Genomic DNA, 23,242 nt, shown 5'->3' on the forward strand with positions numbered 1-23,242 from the left:
AAAGTGTGTCTCTAAATTCACATCATGTAGTAGAAAATATTTCGCCCTCCAAAAGAATTACCTAAAGTTTTAGAACTTCCACTTTTCTAATTTTCCAAATGTACCACCACTTCTCTCATTTCCCATTTCTTCATTTTTCGCCCTTGGCGAAACCTTTTGCCCATGATTGAAAAATTCTCTTGACTCCAGTAAATGGAATGGTAAAGACTATAACCTTGAGAAAAGCCCATGCATAATTCACTGCTTTTTCCGCTGTCACGGAAAATAATAGAATTGCCCCCTTCTCAGGCTTCTTGTATTCTGGCTGGAATTGAACAATAGAGTGATTTAGCTCAACATCATTTTGCAGGAGAGCAAAGCTGAAATGCTCCAAAATGAAATGGCCATGTGACGTATATCCTGATGAAAGTCAAATTATCGTTGCAGCTAAACATCAAACAGTTTGGATGAGGACCCAAAGGATACCATTATTCTTCCATTCCAGGAGCTTGCAATAGATTATTATACTGGACTCTTTCATTTGCGCCTGGTACATACAATATTAAATAGAGATCAGTTGCAACCAAATGTCCTACAAGATACACATGAATAAAGGATTATTCCTCTTCTTCAGTTTTGGCATTCACAGTTTATCATATTTTATAAAAACCTCCTTTTATTACAGAATGGTGGGAGTTTAGATTTCTTGCCAATAGCCAGAGAGTTCTGGGAGATGTAGTCTAAAACATGACTTCTCTGATCTCTGCAAGTTGCAAAGAGGACTACCTGAACATCTCTCATCTGAAACATCTGATGGACTCTACAGTACAGAAACAAACATATCAACTGGAAAAATGGGACTCCCTCTTATTTATATGGATATTAGAAATACTAAATATTAAGATTGGGGAAGACAGATATATGAAAGGAGTGAAGATAAAAGGGCAAGATTTTAAACTTAAGACTTGTGGATGACATGGTGGTCATTACAGAAGACCCTGTAAACAGTAGGGCTGTCCAACCACAGAAAAATTTGTTTCTAAATTTGATTCGTTTTTAGGGGTTTTTTGCGTTTTGTTATTTAAAAGAATTCCGAAATTTTTCTTTTAAAAAGTTCGATATTTACGAAATTTTGTAAATTACGAAACAATTACGAAACAATTTCGAAACAATAACGAATCGATTCATTAATGGCGTACGCGACCGCGCAATATGCTAAAAAACCTCCAAATGGGACAGGGGGAATTTCTGAAGCTTCCCTCTCCCTCTGTTGTTGACTGTTGGTGTGATATTTATATTTTTTTTTCACTGATTAAACAAACAACAACTATAAAACTTGCCCCAGACATGCGGAAATAATAACGAAACAATTTCAAAACGATAACGAAACGAATACAAAACAAATTCGAAACAATTACGAAATGAATTTAAAAATTCGTTTCGTTTTTTAGTTGCTCCTGAATGGTTCGTTATCGATTCGTTATAAAAAAACGAATTTTTAACGAATTACGAAATTACGAAATGAAACCGCCCAGCCCTAGTAAACAGTGTAAAGATTATACCAAATTGGATGGAAACTATTAGTAGGTATGGAAGGGTGGCAGGTTTTAAAATAAAGAGAAATCAACATTTTTAACTTTAAAAAAACTTTCAAAAATAATATTGATAAACTGGAGAGCTTATCAGCATGTAAGGTCAAAGGAAAGTTAAGTACTTAGGAATATGGGTAACTAATGAAAAACAATAATCCATATCATGATAACTATGGGAAGGCATGAAAGGAGGTCAAAAAGGACCTGGAAAGATGGCAAAGGATCCAGTTATGCTGGTTGGGAATAATAGCAGTGCTAAAAATGATGATTTTACAAAAAAAAATGCTATTTTATTTCAAAATTTACAAATACTCAAGGTGTTTGATAAATGGAGAAAAGATATGGTAAAAATTATATGGAATAGGGAAAAGGCTAAAATTGTGTATAGAAATCTAATAAATGCCAAAGACAGAGGAGGAACAGTGCTTCCAGATCTCAGATATTATTTCGAAGCCACAGGCTTTAGTTGGTTAAAGGGCTACATAAAGTTAGAAAATCATGCTTTACTCAATTTGGAGGGGGATAATTTAAAATTTGGCTGGCATGCCTATTTATGGTATGGAAAAGATAAGGCTAGCAAAGACTTTAACAGGCATCTGATAAGAGCTAGTCTTCTAGTGATGTGGAAAAGATATAAGGAAGGGATGGAGCAGAGGTGGCAGCAGCAGCAGCAACAACAACTACTACTACTACTACTACAATGGTTATTTCTTTCCTATCCTCAAGGCTTGAAGCAAGATACAAAATTGTTAAAATGCACAAATAGAACCATAAAGCAATTAAAACAGACATAGACCTCAAAGTCTTCACAAGTGGAAAAGTATTGGGCTTTTTATCTAATTTGGAATACAGGGGAAATCCCCTTGTTTACTTTGATTTTCTTTTTCATTTATTGTAAAGAATAGTAAATTGTAACAGCAGCCAAAGGCAACCCAGGGATAAAAACACAGAGAGAGGGTCGAAAGGGTTATCCCAAACTCTCCTTGCCTGAATGCACTCTCATGCATCACCACCCACTATGTTGACTAAAGCAGTGGTTCCCAACCTGTGGTCTATGGACCACCAGTGGTCCACCAGAACTAAAATATGGTCTGCAACCTCACTGTTACTACACAATTGCAACAAGAGTGACTGATCTCATGAAACCCTCTTATATAGTACTGAGGCTTATTAAATATGGTTTTCTGTGGGCGAGGAGATGGCAGCTACTGGATGACATAGGTTCTATATCAGAAACAAGAGCTGGTGTTGTCTATCCAATGCAATTTTCTGAATCAACACCCCAAAATACCAAACCAAATCTAAAGTTGACCAAAACCTGATCCGTAACCCTTTTGGTACTAATGTTGGAGAGTTCTCCCTAGTCAAAGTGGTCCCTAGCCAAAGTGGTCCCTGGTCAAATAGTTCCTGGTCAAAAAAAGGTTGGGAACCACTGGACTAGAGAAATACTAGGAGTACATCTACATTGTAGAATGAACGCAGTTGGAGACCATGGCTCAATGCTATGAAATCCTGAGAGTTGTCATCTGGTGACGGATAAGCAGCATTGAAGGCTCATGACTCTGTAAAACCACAGTTTTCAAGCTTCCATTGCACTGAGCCATGACACTTAAAAGTTGGGTCAAACTGCATTCTTTCACAAAGAAATAGACAGACAGACAGATAGAATTTATCTTTTCCAAGTGTTGTCCTTCACCTGGAGATTGCATTTGGCGCGGCAGTTGGCAGTTGTGCCAGCCCTTGATAAAATATGTAGACCCTAAGCCAAGTAGCAGCAATGCCATTCTGTGAGGTCACCTTCTAGTTGTGAAAAAGCAACTTTACCCTGATGTCAGTAGGAGGGCCTGTCTCTTTAAATGGTGGAAAAAAGAATCGTCTCAATTCTATTTCTCGGGCAGAGCAATTACTGCCCAAAGTCGTTTCATGTCCCCTCTAAGCCAAATCATCCCATTGAGAGATTGCCTCCAGTTGATGCGACAAGTCCTTTTCCTTGCAGGTGAGTGTTTTTCACTTAATCTCTGCGCTCCTTTGGGAATGAAATTCCTTCTTTTCGCCCCTCACTGAGGTCTTAAACAAAATAATCCCACAAAACTATGGAGCTTGCCCATTTTCAGCCTTGTTACCTTTCATCAAAAGCAGTGTGATAGCCTCTTTGGCTGATTACATTTGCAGGAATTTATCAACACCATCCACAGAAGCCAGGTAAGCTGAGACTAAAAGATACATAGATGTGGTGGGAAGGGAAGAAACTCTGTGCAAAAAAGTTTCAAAATAAATATAGTCCTTTAAAAAACTGATAATAGACCAGACTAGCCTAAATTAATATTTTAAAAAACCAAATGTATTTGTTGATATGTCCAGTCAGTTTGGATTTTTGGGACTACTGAAAGTTTTGTATCTTTTTGGGATGTTTATCAAGAAATATAATCTGGGAACAAAATATACAACCACATTTTATAAGAGGATGTCTACCTTGCTGCTATTCTTTCAACCAGCTTTTAAAAATAGCTTTGGAACTTGAAACAGCTTTCTGAACCCAAAGAGGGGAATTGGCATGGCTCGCTCTGTATTTGTACTTATGGTAATTCAGTGGATGTTGCTACAGATAAATTGACAACAACACTTGATTTGACTATAACTAAGGGGAAAGAAAAGAAACTTGGTATGTTCCTTGGAGCACTAAATGGCAGAAGTCAAGTGTGCTTAATGCTCTTATTAGCCTTGACAATAATAAGGCTCTTGATCTCAATTGATAGCTAATGGTTTTATGTCCTTAACTCAGACAACTAAGGAGGTTGTCTATGTAAACAGCCTCAATTCTGTTGAAGTGAATGGGCTTCCATAATGTACTTTAAATATATTGCTTCTGCTGCTTTATACTTTCAGGTATTTCTGACTTATGGTGGCTCTATCGTTGGGATTTCTTGGCAAGATTTGTTGAGAAGGGGGTTGCCATTGCTTTTGAGGCTTAGACGTTGTGGCTTGCTTGAGGTCACTCAATGGGTTTTCGTTGTCGGGCACTCATTCAAACCCTGGTTTTCAAAGTTATAATCCAATATTCACTAACCACGTTAGGAACAGCTTGAAAGCAAAGGTGGACAGGTTTTGGATATGTAGAGTTTTCTCTGTTTCCATATTTCTACAAAATTCTGATGTCCACTAACCAGAATCAGGTGCAAAATAGGGTCCACTAACCAGATACAGGTTCAAAATAGGCTAGCAACTTTCTGTTCTGGAAACACTTCCTCATTCCTGCACAAAAATCCCTTGCATTTTCTACCTGTATGTATTTGTGTATATTTTTTAAAAAAATTAAAGTACACCTTTTAATGCATTTTCTCCCTTGACCACATTGTATTGTGCACATTTTTAAAATGGAAGCATTTTGAAGTCATGTAAAGTTAAAGCTAGAAGTGAAGGTAAAGTTTTCCCCTTTACATTAAGTCTAATCATGCCCCGCTCTGTGGGTGGTGCTCATCTCCATTTCTAAGCCGAAGAGCCGGCATTGTTCAGAGATACCTCCAAGGTCATGTGGCCAGCATGACTGCATGGAGCGCCATTACCTTCCCGCTGGAGTGGTAACTATTGAACTACTCACATTTTGCATGTTTTATTATTTATTTATTTTAAACTTTTATATCCTGATTTTCTCACCTCCGTAGAGGGACTCAGATCCTTACAGCAAGGATTCAATGCTACTAATACAAGTTAAAACATCAAACAACAATACAAGATTAAAATACATATAGATAAAATACATATATACCAAATTGCCAAGGTAAAATCATGTTCAACTCAGTCCACATATGTGGTCACTCACTTTAGTCTGTAACCAGTCTCAGCCATTATTCTGGAATGCTTTGTTCCATACCCAGGATTTCACTAGCCTCCTGAAGGACAAGAGGGAGGGGGCAGATCTAATCTCGCTCGGGAGAGAGTTCCATAGCTAAGCGGCCACCACAGAGAAGGCCCTGTCTCTCGTTCCCACCAAGCACACTTGCGAAGGTGGTGGGACTGAGAGCAGGGTCTCTCCAGAAGATCTTAACGTCCTTGATGGTTCATGGTTTTTGAACTGGTAGGTTGGCAGAAGCTGGGGCTAACAGTGGGAGCTCACCCAGCTCCCAGGATTTGAACTACTGACCTTTTGGTCAGCAAGTTCAGCAGCTCATCAGTATAACCCACTGCACCACCAAGGGCTCTATGTAAAGTTGCATGCATATAATTTCATAAGCAAAATATAAGCTGTTACTGTACTTTCCTTTTCCTTTCATTTATGCAAAGCTGTTTAGAGTGTGATGTACATAATAGTCTTACAGGTCATGAATTAGATAAATTAATAAAGAAGTACATTTGTGCTTAAATGCATATTGGTGAATCTATCAGGTGAAAACACGAGCATTACATTGGATGGTGAAGTATTTGTATTTGTCATATCCCCCTGTCTGTTAGTAAGTCAATTTATTTCTGATAATATTAACTAAAATTGTATCAGCACCAGAGAAGAAAGACACCTATATTTGCCTTCCCTAGTTAGTTTTAAAATCACATGTGGATTTTGATAGTTGACCACAGACACCAATACATGAAAGTAATTTCAAAAGGAGTTGTTGATGTTGGTAAAGGAGCTTTAGGGGAAACTTTGTGACAAGTTCAAATGGCATTTCAGAACCCTGTTAAGTCAAGCTAGGGATGGATTTTCTTATTAAAAAGCAAGGAATTATATTCTGAAGATTCTTCTGGAATTTAATTTAATATTCACTGGAATTCCATTAGGGACATGGAATTCAGTTGGATACATTCCTCTCTACAGGGTCCAAAGCTCCCATGACAACTTATTGTCAAATCACTGAAGTTGCCTCACATGGTCATTTGAATTGACAGGAACAAGGGTTGTGCTTTCGAGGTAAACCTTGACCCATTTTGGCCACAACTTTTGGTGGGCGCCCTGATCCATTTTTGGGAGCCTCCCAAAATTGGGAGCACAGGTATCTGTATTCGCTCCGGAGTGCCGAAAGATCAGTTTTCTATCGGCCCATTATGGGGGCGGGATGGTTTCCCAAGCTCCCCTTCCCATCATTTTATACATTTAAGCTGTTTTAATCTAGATGAGACTTGTCACTGAATACAGAGGATGTGTAGGTTATAAATCTACACATCCAATAGTAAATTGCCCATCCATGTGTTCAGCACTGAAAATATATTTATCTTTTACAAAATGCTGCACTTTCCTTTGCAAATGATTCCTCCAGAACACTTCAGTCTATTTGAACACCAGGAGTAAATTGTACATTTTATTATCATTTCCAATTTTTTTTGGTCATGTCAGAAGTGACTTGAGAAACTGCAAGTCACTTCTGGTGTGAGAGAATTGGCCGTCTGCAAGGACGTTGCCCAGGGGACGCCTGGATGATTTGATGTTTTTATCATCCTTGTGGGAGGCTTCTCTCATGTCCCCGCATGGGGAGCTGGAGCTGATAGAGGAAGCTCATCCGCCTCTCTCCGGATTTGAACCAGCGACCTGTCAGTCTTCAGTCCTGCCAGCACAGGGGTTTAACCCACTGTGCCACCGGGGGCTCCATCATTTCCAATGATGTTTCTTGACTGTTGGGGCCCCTCTATTTAGAAGCGGGATAAATAAACAAGAATTCATCCCTAAGAGCAGGTGTATTTTGAAAAATGGCAATTCCAGCAGCTTATGATAAAGAGCTTAAAAGGTACCCCCATCAAGGCAGAAATTAATCAATAGTGGTGGGATCATATGGGAAGAACTCAAGGACTGGAAATGAATTCCCATGGGAACTTGTGCCTTGCATTGAAATGCATCCACCCAGATTTCCATTTCACCCATTTTAGTATTGCTGACTCTGTTTGAGCCCCCTTTTCTTTTCTCCACTGTTCAGCTTTGCTCTCGACCCATTTTAAGGTGTTATCAGAACGCTCAACACCTGGTTGGAAAATTACTCAGACAGATGAGAAACATCTCCTTTTATCTGCGACCATTTGTTGAACCAAAACCGCTAAAGACGGTCACCAGGCTGACAGACTGGTTCATTCTTCCGTGCAGTATTAATAGACATCAAAGGTGTTTTGTCTTCCATTCCTTTATCCTTCATTTCTTCCAATAATGTGGGGACTCACATAATTGCTTGAACAAACAGAGAGTCTATTTTGCAGATGCCACAAAGGCGGATGAATATGTGGTTATTAGTTTGGTCCAGCTTTCTGATCTTTAAAACTCCCATTTTGACTGGGTGATGAGTTAAGACAACCTGAGCTACTGGATGGGCATGAGTGGGAGTAAATGTCTTAAAGCTGAGGTTCTCGAGCTGATTGATATGCAATATTCTGCAAGGCAATGGCTGAGAGATTGCATCGTGGTGGCTAGATAAACCTCTGCATAAAGAAGTAAACATTGATCATACCATGCAAATATTAGTGAGATCCTCTTTCAAGGAGATGACGTGTCCCGTCACATTAATAGAATTCTGTGACAATTGTGCATCTGTAAATTGTGATGTACAATGCATATATGTGCATAAAAAGGTAAAGGTTTCCTTCTGACATTAAGCCCAGTCGTATCCAACTCTGGAAGTTGGTTGTCATCTCCATTTCTAAGTTGAAGAGCCGGCATTGTCCATAGACACCTCATAGAATCGTAGAGTTGGAAGAGACCTCATGGGCCATCATGTCCAACCCCCTGCCAAAAAGCAGGAAAATCACATTCAAAGCACCCCTGACAGATGGCCATCCAGACTCTGTTTAAAAGCCTCCAAAGAAGGAATCTCCACCACACTCCAGGGCAGAGAGTTCCACTGCTGAACAGTTCTCACAGTCAGGTAGCTCTTCCTAATGTTCAGATGGAATCTCCTTTATTGTACTTTGAAGCCATTGTTCCACGTCCTAGTCTCCAAGGCAGCAGAAAACAATCTTGCTCTTTCCTCCCTATGACTTCCTCTCACATGTCTCCTTTCAGTCTTCTCAACATACCCAGCTCTTTAAACCTCTCCTCGTAGGGCTTGTTTTCCAGACCCTTGATCATTTTAGTCACCCTCCTCTGAACACATTCCAGCATGTCAATATCTCCCTTCAATTGCAGTGCCCAGAATTGGACACAGTATTCCAGGTGTGGTCTACCCAAGGCAGAATAGAGGGGTAGCATGACTTCCCTGGACCTAGGCACTATACTCCTGGCCATTGGCTTTTTTTTGCCGCTGCATCACATTGTTGGCTCATGTTTAATTTGTCGTCCACAAGAACTCCAAGATCTTTTTCACACATACTGCTCTCAGCAGTTTAATCCACTGTGCCACTGGGGGCGCCCAATTATGTACCTGCGTATGCAATGCCCAAAATGTGTCTCTGTGTATAATGTACCACATGCATGGCTCTATTCTACAGCTTCAAACTGCATATTGGCATTCTGCACCAGGTTGATAATTATAGAATTCACCTGCTAGGAGCTTCTTCTTGTAAGGCTGACCCACTCTGACATCACAAGGCATCATCTCTAGGTCTACAGAGCCTCATGTAGTCCTAGGGCCCTTCCATACAGAATATCAAGGCAGAAAATCCCACAATATCTGTTTTAAACTGGGTTTAAATCTAAATCCACGCTGCCATGTATTCCAGTTCAAAGCAGAAAAATGTGGGATTTTATTCAGCTGTGTGGAAGGGGCCCTAGTTTGACAACCCTAATGGTAAGACGGTTGAAAGAGGTGGGCTTCAGGTTTGTTGGTGTTAACTGCCTTCATATTGATTTTACTTAATGACAACCCTATGAATGAAAGACCTGCAGAGTAACCGGTCATCAACAGCTCTGCTATGGAGCCCCTGGTGGTGCAGTGGGTTAAACCCCTGTGCTGGCAGGACTGAAGACCGACAGGTCATACTTTCGAATCCAGGGAGAGGCAGATGAGCTCCCTCTGTCAGCTCCAGCTCCTTATGCGGGGACATGAGAGAAGCCTCCCACAAGGATGATAAAACATCAAATCATCCGGGCATCCCCTGGGCAACATCCTTGCAGACGGCCAATTCTCTCACACCAGAAGCGACTTGCAGTTTCTCAGGTCGCTCCTGACACGACCAAAAGAAAAAAAAACAGCTCTACTCAGGTCTTGCAGGCTCGGGTTGTGACCTTGATTGAATCTGTCCAGCTGGAACATGGTCTTCTGCTTTTCCTACTGTTTTGCCAAGTATTATTGTATTTCTAGTGAGTCATGTCTTCTCATGTTTGTGTGTGTGTGTCAGAAGTGATGTGAGAAACTGCAAGTCACTTCTGGTGTGAGATGTGACCAAACTATGAAAGTCTCAGCTGGGTCATCTTGGCCTCTAGGAGGAGCTCAGGCTCCCAACCCCCCCCCCCCCCCCGGACCTATTTATTTGCCATTTTAGCTTTAGCTTCAACTACGGATTTGTTTTTCTGCTCAGAAGAGAGGGTTAATGCCAAGCAAGCAAAGTTTATTTAATTTTTATTCTGTTTATCCCTATGTTTTTAATTTCTTGTGTTATCATTTATATGTTATTTATCATATTTTGAACGTATTTTATTTTGCTTTGCCTGTGTTGTGTTTTACTGATGTATTGTATTGCTGGGCTTGGCCCCATGTAAGCCGCCCCGAGTCCCCTTGTGGAGATGGTGGCGGGGTATAAATAAAGTATTATTATTATTATTATTATTATTATTATTATATTTGAAGTATCCCACAATATAAGTTAAATCAATTATCTTCTTTCCCTTAAGGCAATTTCCAAAGTGGACTTTTGATTCCAAAATGCCATGGTTCCCTCTGCATGGCATTGTTAATGTGTCCATGGCCTTATTGTTCTTCTTCTTTGTTTCCAGCTTAGGTAAGTAACAATGTACAGTATAAGTAAGCCTTAAATTCGTCAAAAAGCAGGATTTTAGCCCACTATGAAAAATACGTATTATGTTTTGATACATCTAAAATTTGTTTAGAGACTTTCAGAGTGAAAAAAATATTAAATAAGCTAATGAGGTCAAAAGTTTGATATTGGCTGTGCTTTTCCTCTAGTGTAACACTTTAGTTCAATTAATTTGACTATTTTTAAAAAAGCTTTAATGTACTTGCTGATATGTGGATTTTGAAAATCATTGTATATATTGTTCAGATCCAACTGATGGCTCCAGCCAGGACAACCCCCTAGAATTTAGCAAGTTAGGGCTTATATAAAGAGAGATGTAGACAAGCTGGAATGTATCCAGAGGAGGGCGACAAAAATGATCAAGGGTCTGGTGAACAAGCCCTATGAGGAGCGGCCTAAGGAGCTGGGCATGTTTAGCCTGAAGAAGAGAAGGCTGAGAGGAGATATGATAGTCATGTATAAATATGTGAGAGGAAGCCACAGGGAGGAGGAAGCAAGCTTGTTTTCTGCTTCCCTGGAGACTAGGACGCGAAACAATGGCTTCAAACTACAAGAAAGGAGATTCCATCTGAACATGAGGAAGAACTTCCTGACTGTGAGAGCAGTTCAGCAGTGGAACTCTCTGCCCCAGAGTGTGGTGGAGGCTCCTTCTTTGGAAGCGTTTAAACAGAGGCTGGATGGCCATCTGTCAGGGGTGATTTGAATGCAATATTCCTGCTTCTTGGCAGGGGGTTGGACTGGATGGCCCATGAGGTCTCTTCCAACTCTTTGATTATATGATTCTATAAGTTCCATTTGATTAAATAGGTCTATTGGCAACTAATGCTTAGATATTGTCCTAAATCTAGGTTAAACATGCATTACACCCCAGTCCTCAGCCAGCCATTTTTTTCTAGTCAAACTTTTTAGAAAGTTCATATCACACCACGTGAATATCCTCCAGCAGACCTTTTATCCCTTTCACTCATGTCATTTAAAATTAAGTTTTAGATCTTTTTGAAACATGGATTTTAGGATGTCTGCTTTTGGTGTTAAATGCTTTTTGCAGCTGCAACCACAAAGGGAGAAATCAAAAAAGAAGACCGGGTGGCAGTGCTGGCTACTGCAGGTAAGTCATTTCTTGGAAACATTAGCAAGATATAGAATAATAATGATAGGTCGCAGGTTCGAATCTGGGGAGAGGAGGATGAGCTCCCTCTTTCAGCTCCAGCTCCTCATGCGGGGACATGAGAGAAGCCTCCCACAAGGATGATAAAAACATCAAATCATCCAGGCATCCCCTGGGCATCGTCCTTGCAGATGGCCAATTCTCTCACACCAGAAGCAACTTGCAGTTTCTCACGTCACTCCTGACACGACAAAAAAAATGATATTAATATATAGATTATTTATATTCTGCCCTATCTCCTTGAGGGCACTTAGGGTAGATTACAGTACACATATATGGCAAACATTCAATGCTGTTATACAGTTAAGAAAGACAGACAGTACAGAAACATAGGTAAAGGCTTCCCATCTTTTTCCATTTCCGGCATCTGGAGGGTGTGCTCGACTCCAGCCATGGCAGGACGGGGGCGCTGTTGCTCCATCTTCCATGCTGAGGAGCTTTGTTGTCCTTAGACGCTCTCCCAATCAACTTGTCGGCATGTCCGCATGGGGGCCTTGTATTACTTCCCTGCGATACCTATTTATCTACTCACATTGCTTTTTTGAACTGCTATGTGAGCAGAAACTGAGCTGATGGTGGGAGCTCACCCCAACCCAGGCTTGAACTGTTGACCTTTTGATCAGCAAGATTTTCTGTAGCTTGTAGCTAAAGACCAGCCCAACCTCTTCCCTTTTCCTTCTGTATCTTGTCTAGATTGTAGCTTTCAGTAGTTTCCAATTCCCAAACATTGGTCCTCCGGGTCTTATTGGCTTCAGCTCTCAGATGCTCCATCCAACGGTGAGGATATCTGGGAGCTGAAGTCCAAAATACCAAGAGGACCATGTGCAAATAAGGTGAAAATGCAAAGACTAACAAACAAAGATTGGATAAGAATTCTGGTAGGATTAGAAAAATCACAACGAAATTCAAACTGAGTATCAGACAACCCTATTTAGTGAGTGCTTTCTGCTATGAAAATGAATTCTTCAGCAGTTTATTTATTTATTTACAGTATTTATATTCTGCCCTTCTCACCCTACAGGGGACTCAGGGCAGATTACAATGAACATATACATGTCAAACATTCAGTGCCATAGACACACAACATATATAGACAGACACAGAGGCAATTTAACATTCCAGCTTTTTGATGAGGGTATTCTGGTCACCAGGGGAGGTGTTGCTTCACCATCCATTTGTGACACTGATTAAGTACTTCCTCATTCTTTGCATGCTTGCTGGAGATTTTTATGGCGTCATAAATTAGGTAAATTAGCCTCCCTGCATACACAGTATCTAAATTTCCTACTTGACAGATGCAACTGTCTTTCAGGCTGCTAAGGTCAACAGCAAGCTACACAAATTGGTTGGAAGCTCACTCTGACCCGGGCTGGCTTCAAACTCATGACCTTTCAGTCAGTGGTGATCTTAATACAACTGACTCCCAGCCAGCTGCACCACAGTCCCGGTGCTGTTCACACTCAACTTGCTCTACTTTTCTTGCATGGCATTGTCTTTTTAAGCTCTGTTCAGCCCTGGTTAGTACTTGGATGGGAGACCGGGATTGTGGCGCAGCTGGCTGAGTGTCAGCTGCATTAAGATCACTCTGACCAAAAGGTCATGAGTTCGAAGCCAGCCCAGGCTGGAGTGGGTGTCCAGCCATTGTGTAGCCCGTTGTCGACCTTTGCAACCCGAAAGACAGATGCATCTGTCAAGTAGGAAAACAAGGCACCACCTTGTGTGGGAGGCTAAATTTAACTAATTTATGAGGCCATAAAGAAAGAAGACTCCGGGGAATGTGGAATGCGGAAGAACTTCATTGGTGTCGTTGATGGACGATGAAAAGCAGCTGCTCCCCTGGCGGCCAGAAAAAAAGTTAAATAGCCTTTGTCTGTTAAATGTTGTTTGTCAAACTGGCATTGAATGTTTGCCATATATGTGTTTACTGTAATCCGCCCTGAGTCCCCTGCGGGGTGAGAAGGGCGGAATATAAGAACTGTAAATAATAATAAATAATAATCATCATCATCAATGAATATCAAGTGCAATTTCAGAGGAAGGAACAGGCTAAACCATCTCTGAGTATTCCTTGCCTAAGAAAATCCTATGAAATTAGAGATTGCCATATGCCAACAAGCAATCTGAAGTCACTTGCACACGCCTTTAAACCTGTAATGGATAGGATACACCCACAGATGCTCTGAAAGAAACAAGATCCAATTGTTAGTCCCAGCTTAGACTCCTTGAATTTGCAGAAGTGTTGGCTCAACCTTTGATTTAACAGGATTCCTTGAAATGACTTTATTGAGTTTGTCAATGTGTGCATCCCTGGTATGGCCACTCAAATACACGGCAGCACTAAACTGTCCTTCTCTTCTTACATTTCGTTGCCGAGTTAAGCATTTTGAGATATTTGGGGACAGGAGGTCTTGCAACTCTAAATGTCAGCATTCATTAAAACTGACTTCTTCTGTTTTTCCAGAGCTGCCTGCTAAAACACTTGATCTGGCAGCATTTAACCTGACTGAACTGGTCAACGGGATGTTAAGTACAGCTCTCAAAGGTAAAAGCTTCAATTTATTTACTAGTTTTTCCCAGCATTTGAAAGTTGTGTAGTTGGCACTACTGCATGTTTATGACTTTCTTAAAGAAAAATTAATCTGTTAATATTTAAATATAAAGAAAATTAATAGAATTCATGTTAATTAGTCAGTTAAATCATTAAACGAAAAATAATGTAAATTACTTTTTAAAAGCTTTTAAAAGTTAAATTGGCAAAATACACTATTACTCAGAAGTTAAACCAATGACATTTAGTAATTTGAAAAAATGGATTTCAAAATTGTTGCTAAAATAGTTTTAATGAATCAAGCTCTGAAATGTGCGAGTATTGAGACAGAGAAAGTGTTCACTGTTAAGGGAAGGAGCATAATGCTACTCCATCTTTTTATAGCAGTGGTTCCCAACCTTCCTAATGCTACAACTCCTTAATACAGTTCCTTATGTTGTGGTGATCCACAACCATAACATTATTTTAATTGCTACTTCATAACTGTAATTTTGTTACTGTTATGAATTGTAATGTAAATACCCGCTATGCAGGATGTATTTTCATTCACCGGACCAAATTTGGCACAAATACCTGATATGCCCAAACTTGAATACTGGTGAGGTTGAAGCAGGATTGATTTTCTCATTTGGGAGTCATAGTTACTGGAATTTATAGTTCACCTACAATCAAAGAGCATTCTGAACTCCACCAGTGATGGAATTGAACCAAACTTGGCACACAGAACCCTCGTGACCAACAGAAAATACTAGAAGAGTCTGGTGGGCATTGATGTTGAGTTTGGAAGTTGTAGTTCACCTACCTCCAGGGAGCACTGTGGACTCAAACAATGATGGATCTGAACCAAACTGGACACAAATACTCAATATGCCCAAATGTGAACAGTGATGGAGTTTGGAGAAAATAGATGTTGACATTTGGGAATTGTGGTTGCTGGGATTTATAGTTCACCTACAATCAAAGAGCATTCTGAACCCCATGAATGATAGAATTGGGCCAACCTTTCCACACAGAATCCACAACCTCTGAGGGTGCTTGCCATAAATGCAGGTGAAACATCAGGGGAGAATCATTCTGGAACATGGCCATATAGCCCGAAAAACCTACAACAGCCCAATGATTCCAGCCATGAAAGAATTTGACAATGCATTAAACAAATTTGATCTCAGTCATTTTATTAAATTATAATATCCTTTGGGGATCAAGGTTTTGTCTGAAACCATTGTCCTGTTTGGCTGTTTTATTCAACTGCAATATGTTGATTATTTTTTTACCTATATTTCCACAGGCAACAATAGGTTCTTCTCTTTGCTGAGTATTACATCATACAGCTCTTATGCTTTCCATAAGGTCTCCATAGTCATCTACAACAGTAAGTTCTCCAAACACTGCTTCACTAAAATTTCTAAGATGCATACAACCAATTTCATGTTGCTTCCCTCTTCCTTTGTTCACAGTATCCAACTTGAAGAATGTTGACCCCACTAAGTTCCCCATGAGATACTGCTATTGCCTAAACAACAGAACAAATGATTTGACAGGTGAGTCATATGGGAAAATGGTGCCTATTGTTTGGAAGATCTTGCTGAAGTGGTTGAGGAAAACACCCAATCTTTCTTCTTCTATTTATGAGTAAGCATTGCAATATCTTGTTGGTTATCTATGATGGGGCAGTGGGATGATAGCCCTATGACTTATTCTTTACTTTCTGCTTTAAACCCTCCCATTTTAGCTTTTTCTTAAAGCAGGTAAACATCCTGAAGGAAGGTTCATTATGAAAGTATATCTATTTTATGTCAATATCATAGATCTGCCACCAGAATTGCTTCCATCCACCTCAAGATGAGGGGGAGGAAGGCACTTTGCTCCCTTCCAGTGAAGGGAGAGCCTTAAAAATAGCCCTGACCAGGACTTGGAAGGGGCAGGACCAACATGGGGTGGACCCCTGCCCTGCTCTCCATTCCAGCTCAGAGCTTTGACCCACCCTGCCCTTTAACAGTGTACATTAAGGGTCACCATTGGGGCTATATGGGAATCCCTCCTACCCGTGTCTTAGGGTTTTTTTTTACCTACCCTACACTGCTCAATCCAGAGTTAATTGTGTGAGTGAGCTTTAAATAGGCTATAATGTGGAAAAACAAGGATAGGTTCAGGAATGTAGCTGGGGGGGGGGGCTTTGGGGGCTTCATACCCCCCCCCCCCCCAAATAATTATCATGGTGGTCTGCGAAGAAAAGGTCTTACTGGTACATTATTTAAACTGTTATGTTTATTCATATCATGATCTGATCACCATGCTCAATATATCCCATATGCATGGGGGTATTGGGGTAATGATACAAAAGGTTTGCTAGGGTAGACCCTCTTTCACTCAGACTCAACCCCCTCCCCCGAATCAAAATCCTGGTTACAGGCCTGGATAGGTTTACATCTCAGTGTGCACCTAAGGCACCCCTTTGTGGTGTAGGCCATGAATGGAAACCCTCAACTGCAGTTAAAAGAACCGAGGTGAGGGTGAACAGCAATGGCCTTGAGCAGGGAGAGTTCTGGTCCCAATATCCTCTGGAATTGGGATGGAATTTTCCATCCGTTTCCATGAATGGTCACTCTGGAATCAACAGTTAGTAGATGAGGAATAGGTCTTGGATGGTCACTTGCCTTGATTCATATATATACACAACAAGTTCATGCCCTTAAATTGGTGCAGTTCCCATAGAGACTGATCGGTAACATTTAATAAACGTTACCCATAGTTTAACCCACATTATTGTGTTGACTCATTATTTCGTTGGTTTGGGAGCAATCACAACTTTGCTTGCCATCACCTCAAACAATCCTATTGCAAAATATATTGCAAAATGACCCCAACATATACCCAGCTTTTCTTGAAGAGGTTAAAATTTATATGTCTGTAATGGATCAAAATGAGTCAATTGATGGAGGCAATATGTTCAAAAATGCATCAGTTCGTTCAAACTAGGTAAGACCCTTCAAATCAGTGAGGACATCATAGGTCAATACAAGCACAAATGCAATTCAATAGGCTTACAATATTTGGGAGTTTACAACTGGATTTAAAGTGTAATTGTCAAGGTGGTAAGTAATTTCCAGAAAGTGCAATAGCCTTAAACCCATTGCTTCCCAATGCCTCTCTTTTTAGTTGTGACTGCAGCATATTTGTGCCGCCTCCCCTCCCCACCTCCACAGATTTGCCAGCCCTTTCTTGGCCAACTTTAAAATGAGTCTTGGCATCCTTTTGTTTTGATCTCTTTTTAATTAAGATGTTAGACTGAGTTATTAGATGGTTACAGGAAATAGTTACTGTGTCTGTTATGTCTGCATTCAAAATCAAAGTGGTCATTGTCAATTTCTGCCCTTAATCTTTTTTTTCCTTTCTAAAGGGATGTGTAATATAGCACAAATCTTGGCTCTTAATCTCTGGTTGCAGAGTAAAATTTTTGAGTCTCAGATTGTAAGAACACTTGTTTTCTTTGTCTAGATTTCACAGCTTTGCTCGTTGATATTGTTGGAAACACCACCAGTTATCTGACTGAAATCTTCAAGTCGACTTCCATTTTGTCTGGTAAGAATGACTACCAATTTTGGCTTATACAGTCCAAGGCTAGTTCAAAAAATATCTCCGTTTTGTTAATTTGTGTGTGCATTTTTTTTAAAAAAAAATCCAAGAAAGCATTTTCTGAGTTTTACTTACAGTTCAATATCTTTGCTTCATGAGGAAGTCTCATTTAGTTAATACTTGTTTGGATCAGAAGGAATTCCCCTCCCTTAAATGTTAGAAGGTGACCCAGGAAATTGCTGGAAGGCATGGGATTATCTCTCATAATCAACAACATTCTCACGTAAACTAGTCTTGCATCTTCTCAAATAATCCTTTTGAAGACTTAGGCCTTCATGAATGGTGATGATGGTGGCATCCTTGAGATCTGCTGGGATTTTCTCGGTCACCCTTACTTTTTCAATGAGTTGGTGGAGTTGTTGTGTCAGCTCAAGTCTTCCCTCTTTAAAGATTTCAACAGGGATCCCATCAGTTCTGCTGGCTTTGTTATTTTTTTTGTTGGTTGATGGCATTGCTGACTTCTTCCAAACTAGGCATTGCTGCAAGCTCATTCCTGGTTTGTTGTTGCAGGATTTGTGAGAGAACCTCTTCAGCCACATTGGAGCTATGATTCAGGAGGCTTTGGTAGTGTTCTTTCAAATGTCGTACAATTGATTTTTTGTCCTTTAGAAGTTTGGTTCTATCTGATAAGCGTAGAGGGTGTATGCCATGCTTTCTTGGTCCATAGATGACCTTTGTGGCTTTGAAAAATACCTGAGGATCATGGGTATCTGCCAGGTGTTGGATTTCTTCAGCCTTTTTTTGTCCACGAGATGTTCTTGAGTTCTTTTGTCCTTCTTTGGATGGTGCTTGGAACATTAGTTTGGAATTTAGTTTAATGAATCTTACTTAAGCCAGTAAAGGTGTTGGTATAGCATAGCAGTTTGGATGCTGAACTAGGATTCTGGGCCATCATGATTTGAATCCTTGCTCAGTCATGAATGTCCATTGAGCAATTTACATTCACCTAGCCCCAGGGGAGGGTAATGCTACTGAAGCATCTGTCTTTTTTTCAGTCACCCAGAGTAACGACACAGACTGCGTCTATATTTGTGTTATGTCAGGTCGCACAGGTAAGCAGAATGTCTCCTTTCCCTTCCCATGCATTTATCTCAGGGCCAACCTCTGTATTTGGAAATCACACTGACTCACAGCCTTTCTTAGACCCTACCATTTTATGTGGGGCATTGCATACTTAAATCCTCCCCACATTAAGCCAAGATACCAAAAGAAATTCCAATCCTGGGATGTTAGTATTCTGTGTCTAGAATTTTTTGATATAAGAGAAGCATTTCAAGCTTGGACTCTCTCACCACTAGTTATGAAAAAACTGATTCCTAATGCTCCATGACCCACAGAATAAAAGGCTTAGCCCAAGATCTAATGGAGTTCTTACATCAATGGATGACATTCATCATCTGACCTACTTTGTTCTCTGAATTAGTTTCTAAGGTGCCATAAGTTCCCTTTGCATACTCCTCCCTCTATGTTAAAAAAATCATAGAGTTGGATGGTGCCTCATGGGCTACTGTGTCCAGCCCCCTTCAGTGTAGGACCTCCATCCAAAGCATCTCAACAGGTAGCTGCCCAGTTTTCTTTTCAAAGATGTTCAGAGAAGGAGAACTTGCCACTTCTCTGGGCAATTGGTTCTATTGCCAAATGACTCCCATTGTCAAGATGTTTCTTCTAATGTTCAATCAGATTCCACTCTCCAGTAACTTCAAACAGTGTTGGGCTAAGATAAACCAATGTTCTGTGTATATTAAGGCTGGTTCCTGCATTTGTAATTGGTTGGAGATTCCATTCCCTTTTCTTTAGAGCAGGGGTTCTCAAACTTTTTCAGCTGTGGACTTGGAGCCCTTTTCAAAGCAAAAGTTTCTCATGGGGCCCCAAGAAATGTTTATATATTAGACACAGACCAGCTGTTAGGAATTGGGAGAGTTGAAGTCCAAAACACCAGGAAGGCCGAAGTTTATCCATGCCTGTTACATATTATATATTGTATTATATATAATGTACATTAGGCATGGGCTGGGCTAGTGGCAGATAGATTGGGAGTGAAAGAACAATACAGTATTTAAAATTACAAACAATCTTAACCAACATAAATATAAACAATATTTCAATTGAAGACTCCCGGAGCCATCCAATCCAATTCCTTTCTGTTGTGCAGGAAAAGCATAATTAAAGAACCCCCAACAGGATGGCTACACAGCCTTTTTAGTAGTAATAATAGTAATAATAGTAGTAGTGGTAGTAGTAGTAATAATAATAGCTGAAACCCCAGAGGCCATCTAGTCTAACCCCCTTCTGTCATGCAGGAAAAACGCAGTCAAAGCAGCAGGAGGGAAATAGGGTTTTGGAAGTAAAGAAAGTGAGAAGGCTCTAGGTGGTGAGAGTCTGGGTAGTGAGGGTGGTGGGAGAGAAAGGGTCTGTACCCTGGGATGATGCTGCTGATGTTGTTGTTGTTGTTTCAGCAGCTCAAAAATTTAATGTCCCTACATTTCTCCAGAGAAAGAAAGAGGAGGAGCCTGGAAAGAGCATGGCACCGCAAAGCCCCTCATTATAACCCAAAGAGTCTAAGGGCTCCCTGGAGCACAGTTTGAGAACCCCTGCTTTAGAGAAAGGGGAATGAGATAGCAAAAAGTGGAGGTCATTATTCTGGTTCTTTAAGCATCAATTTCTCATACTTGGAATTCTTCAGTGTTAGAAAGGAATAGTTAAAGCAGGAGTGGCTAGTGGCTCCATGGGATGGCAGAGCCATGTTGGGTTTTCCTGTGAACTTTAAATATGCTATTAAAGATGCATACTGTATTTGAGGAGGATAGGATTTGGCATCCTGGTATCCATTAAAGTTCACATTAAAATCTATCACTATTCCGCCTCTTACTACTCAAGACTATTCCCTGGTCACTAATTGTGGTAATCATTTGTCTGAATGTACTCTGATTTTCAGCAGCCTCTCTTGAGTCTATTTTTCCCTTAGGCAGAAATGTGTCCGAATTATGGGAAGCAATTGAGAAATCTCCGGTTATTAATTACACCTTTTCTGGTAATGTGTCTGATCTCTTGGGTAAGTAGATGCTGAATTAACAAATTAAGATTTACGAGTGTTGAGCAATGAGAACAGTAATTGAGTTGAATGAATTGGCTATACTCTTTTATTTAGAAGGTTTTCCTTCTGTATTAGGGCCCATTAATGTTGCAGAGAAATCTGTTTTCTGCAGCTAGATGGACATGCAATTTAAATAGTGATTCAAAGAGCATTAGATATGCCTATGTCATCCTTCAGTGTCCTTCCTCAAAGCTAATTTCCCTCTATAATATTTAATTGCAATTACTTGAAGTATGTCCTTGGTTATTGCTTATGTTGGTTGTTTTGTTGTTTTATTATTGGTATAATGTTGTTTTCCTTGAAGTGTTTCCTTGAAGTTGTTTTCCACATCCTTGAAGTGACTGGACTGACCTTGAGAGAGCTGGGGGTGGTGACGGCTGACAGGGAGCTCTGGCGTAGGCTGGTCCATGAGGTCACGAAGAGTCGGAGACGACTGAACGAATGAACAACAAATAATGTTGTTTTATGTTGTTTTATATTACTGTTATATTTTATATGCTATGTTTTAACTCTGTGTTACTGGGCTTGGCCCCATGTAAGCCACCCCGAGTCCCTTTGGGGAGATGGAGGTGGGGTATAAAAATAAAGTTGTTGTTATTTATTTACTTTCTATTCAGATCTTCTGAAGTGTTGGTTAGAATATTTCTGCTTGTAGAATCTGTTCTTGTTATTGCTTCCCATTCTGTGTTGTTGGGGGATTAAAGATGATTGAGCTGCCCGTTAAATAATTAAATTATTCTCTCTGCGGTTTTGTACCCTACTCTTCCCTTTGGGATATGGTCACAACATTTTCTGCATCAAACCATTTTTCTGTCCCTTCTCCCTCAAAGATTTAAACCTGATCCATCCTGGTTGGAAGCCTTTCTGGGAAGATGCTGACAAGGTTTTAAGCGATAGTGCAAAAGGCACATGGACGTTTAAAAGTGAGCAAGTATCCTCTGGTTTAAACATCTAAATTTTTTATTAGAGCTGTTCAGGTTACATTAGTTGACCAATGAATTTGTTTTTTTAATGATCATTGTTACTAGAATTACTGGCAAATACGTCTGGAGGTTTGGGAATGGTTTTTGATGACTGATAGAAATTTATTTATTTGTTTCGTGTCAAAAGCATTACATACATAAGTATAAAACTGATAAAAATTGAAGGAGCACAAGCAGCTAAATAATTTTTGACTGAAACTGGCAACAGCGACCACATTGTCTGTAGCTTTCAGCAATTCTTTCTCTATACATGAGGTAGGGCATTGAGGACAAGCATACAGGTGCTGAGTTGTTTGTTCTGCTCCACAGTCACACAAGGTGGAGGATTCTTTTGGTTGGTTCCATTTTACCAGGTTGTCTTTTGATCTGCCCACTCCACTTCTAAGTCCATTCAGGAACTTCCATGTTGCCCATTCTTGGTTTTCCCCTGGAGGAAAACCCTTGTGGGAGGACATCCACTTGGGATTTCCTGGTTTAGCTGCCCAGAGGGATGCTCTTCATGTTGCCAGGGGAGCTTTAAGAGGAGTGGAGGTTCTCATGAAGCTTTTCCTTGATTGATAGAAATCTTTTTATTTATAATTTTCAAACGGTACTGTGGTTCTCCAGCAAATAGAAGAATCATAGATAGAATCATAGAATCATAGAGTTGGAAGAGACCTCATGGGCCATCCAGTCCAATCCCCTGCCAAGAAGCAGGAATATTGCATTCAAATCACCCCTGACAGATGGCCATCCAGCCTCTGCTTAAAAGCTTCCAATGAAGGAGCCTCCACCACACTCTGGGGCAGAGAGTTCCACTGCTGAACGGCTCTCACAGTCAAAAAGTTCTTCCTCAGGAATATGTCTCTCAATAAGTAGACCTACATTTTTTGAAATCAATCCAGTTTCAAAAATCCAAAGTCCTTGGTGGGGGGGGGGGGGGGTAAAATAGATTTCTGCATTTTTTTAAAAACTATGACAGTGGTGGTGGGCCAATGCTCACTTTCCCCAGAATAATCCTAATCCTAAAACAAGTGTGCAGCTCCAAGTCCCACCCTCCCAGCAAACTGAAATCACATTGTGGAACTTGATGGATGCAATTAGTTATAGCAGTTGTAGTTGTTGTGTGCCTTCAAGTCATTTCCAACTTAAGGTGATCCTAGGGTGAACCTATCACAGGATTTTCCAGACCTGGGCCTGCTTAACTTGGCCCAATGGGGATTTGACCTCTGCTCCACCTATTCCTATTGATACAGTCTAGGGACCTCTTCACACTTACCTCCCTGTTGCTCCATTTGTTGCCTTTTTACCTGTCACATCCCACTTCTGAGTCATGTTCAGCTTGTGTTCTTCTAAGACTTCTATGTTACTTTCACATCT

General features: G+C 40.4%; 1 protein-coding gene across 1 annotated transcript in view; it reads left to right on the forward strand.

Annotated features, from left to right (window-relative positions):
- Positions 1-11,489: 11,489 nt before the first annotated feature.
- Positions 11,490-23,242, forward strand: part of HHLA1 (HHLA1 neighbor of OC90) — a 35,274-nt gene continuing 23,521 nt past the window's right edge. Inside the window, exons 1-7 of the mRNA XM_060772764.2 lie at positions 11,490-11,562; positions 14,084-14,164; positions 15,459-15,542; positions 15,628-15,711; positions 17,669-17,752; positions 18,802-18,858; positions 20,772-20,858. Coding sequence (XP_060628747.2) covers positions 11,490-11,562; positions 14,084-14,164; positions 15,459-15,542; positions 15,628-15,711; positions 17,669-17,752; positions 18,802-18,858; positions 20,772-20,858 — 550 coding nt within the window. The remainder of the gene's footprint in view (positions 11,563-14,083; positions 14,165-15,458; positions 15,543-15,627; positions 15,712-17,668; positions 17,753-18,801; positions 18,859-20,771; positions 20,859-23,242) is intronic.

The sequence above is a fragment of the Anolis sagrei genome, chromosome 4 (genome assembly GCF_037176765.1).
Source record: "Anolis sagrei isolate rAnoSag1 chromosome 4, rAnoSag1.mat, whole genome shotgun sequence".
In the NCBI taxonomy this organism is placed as follows: Eukaryota; Metazoa; Chordata; class Lepidosauria; order Squamata; family Dactyloidae; genus Anolis; species Anolis sagrei.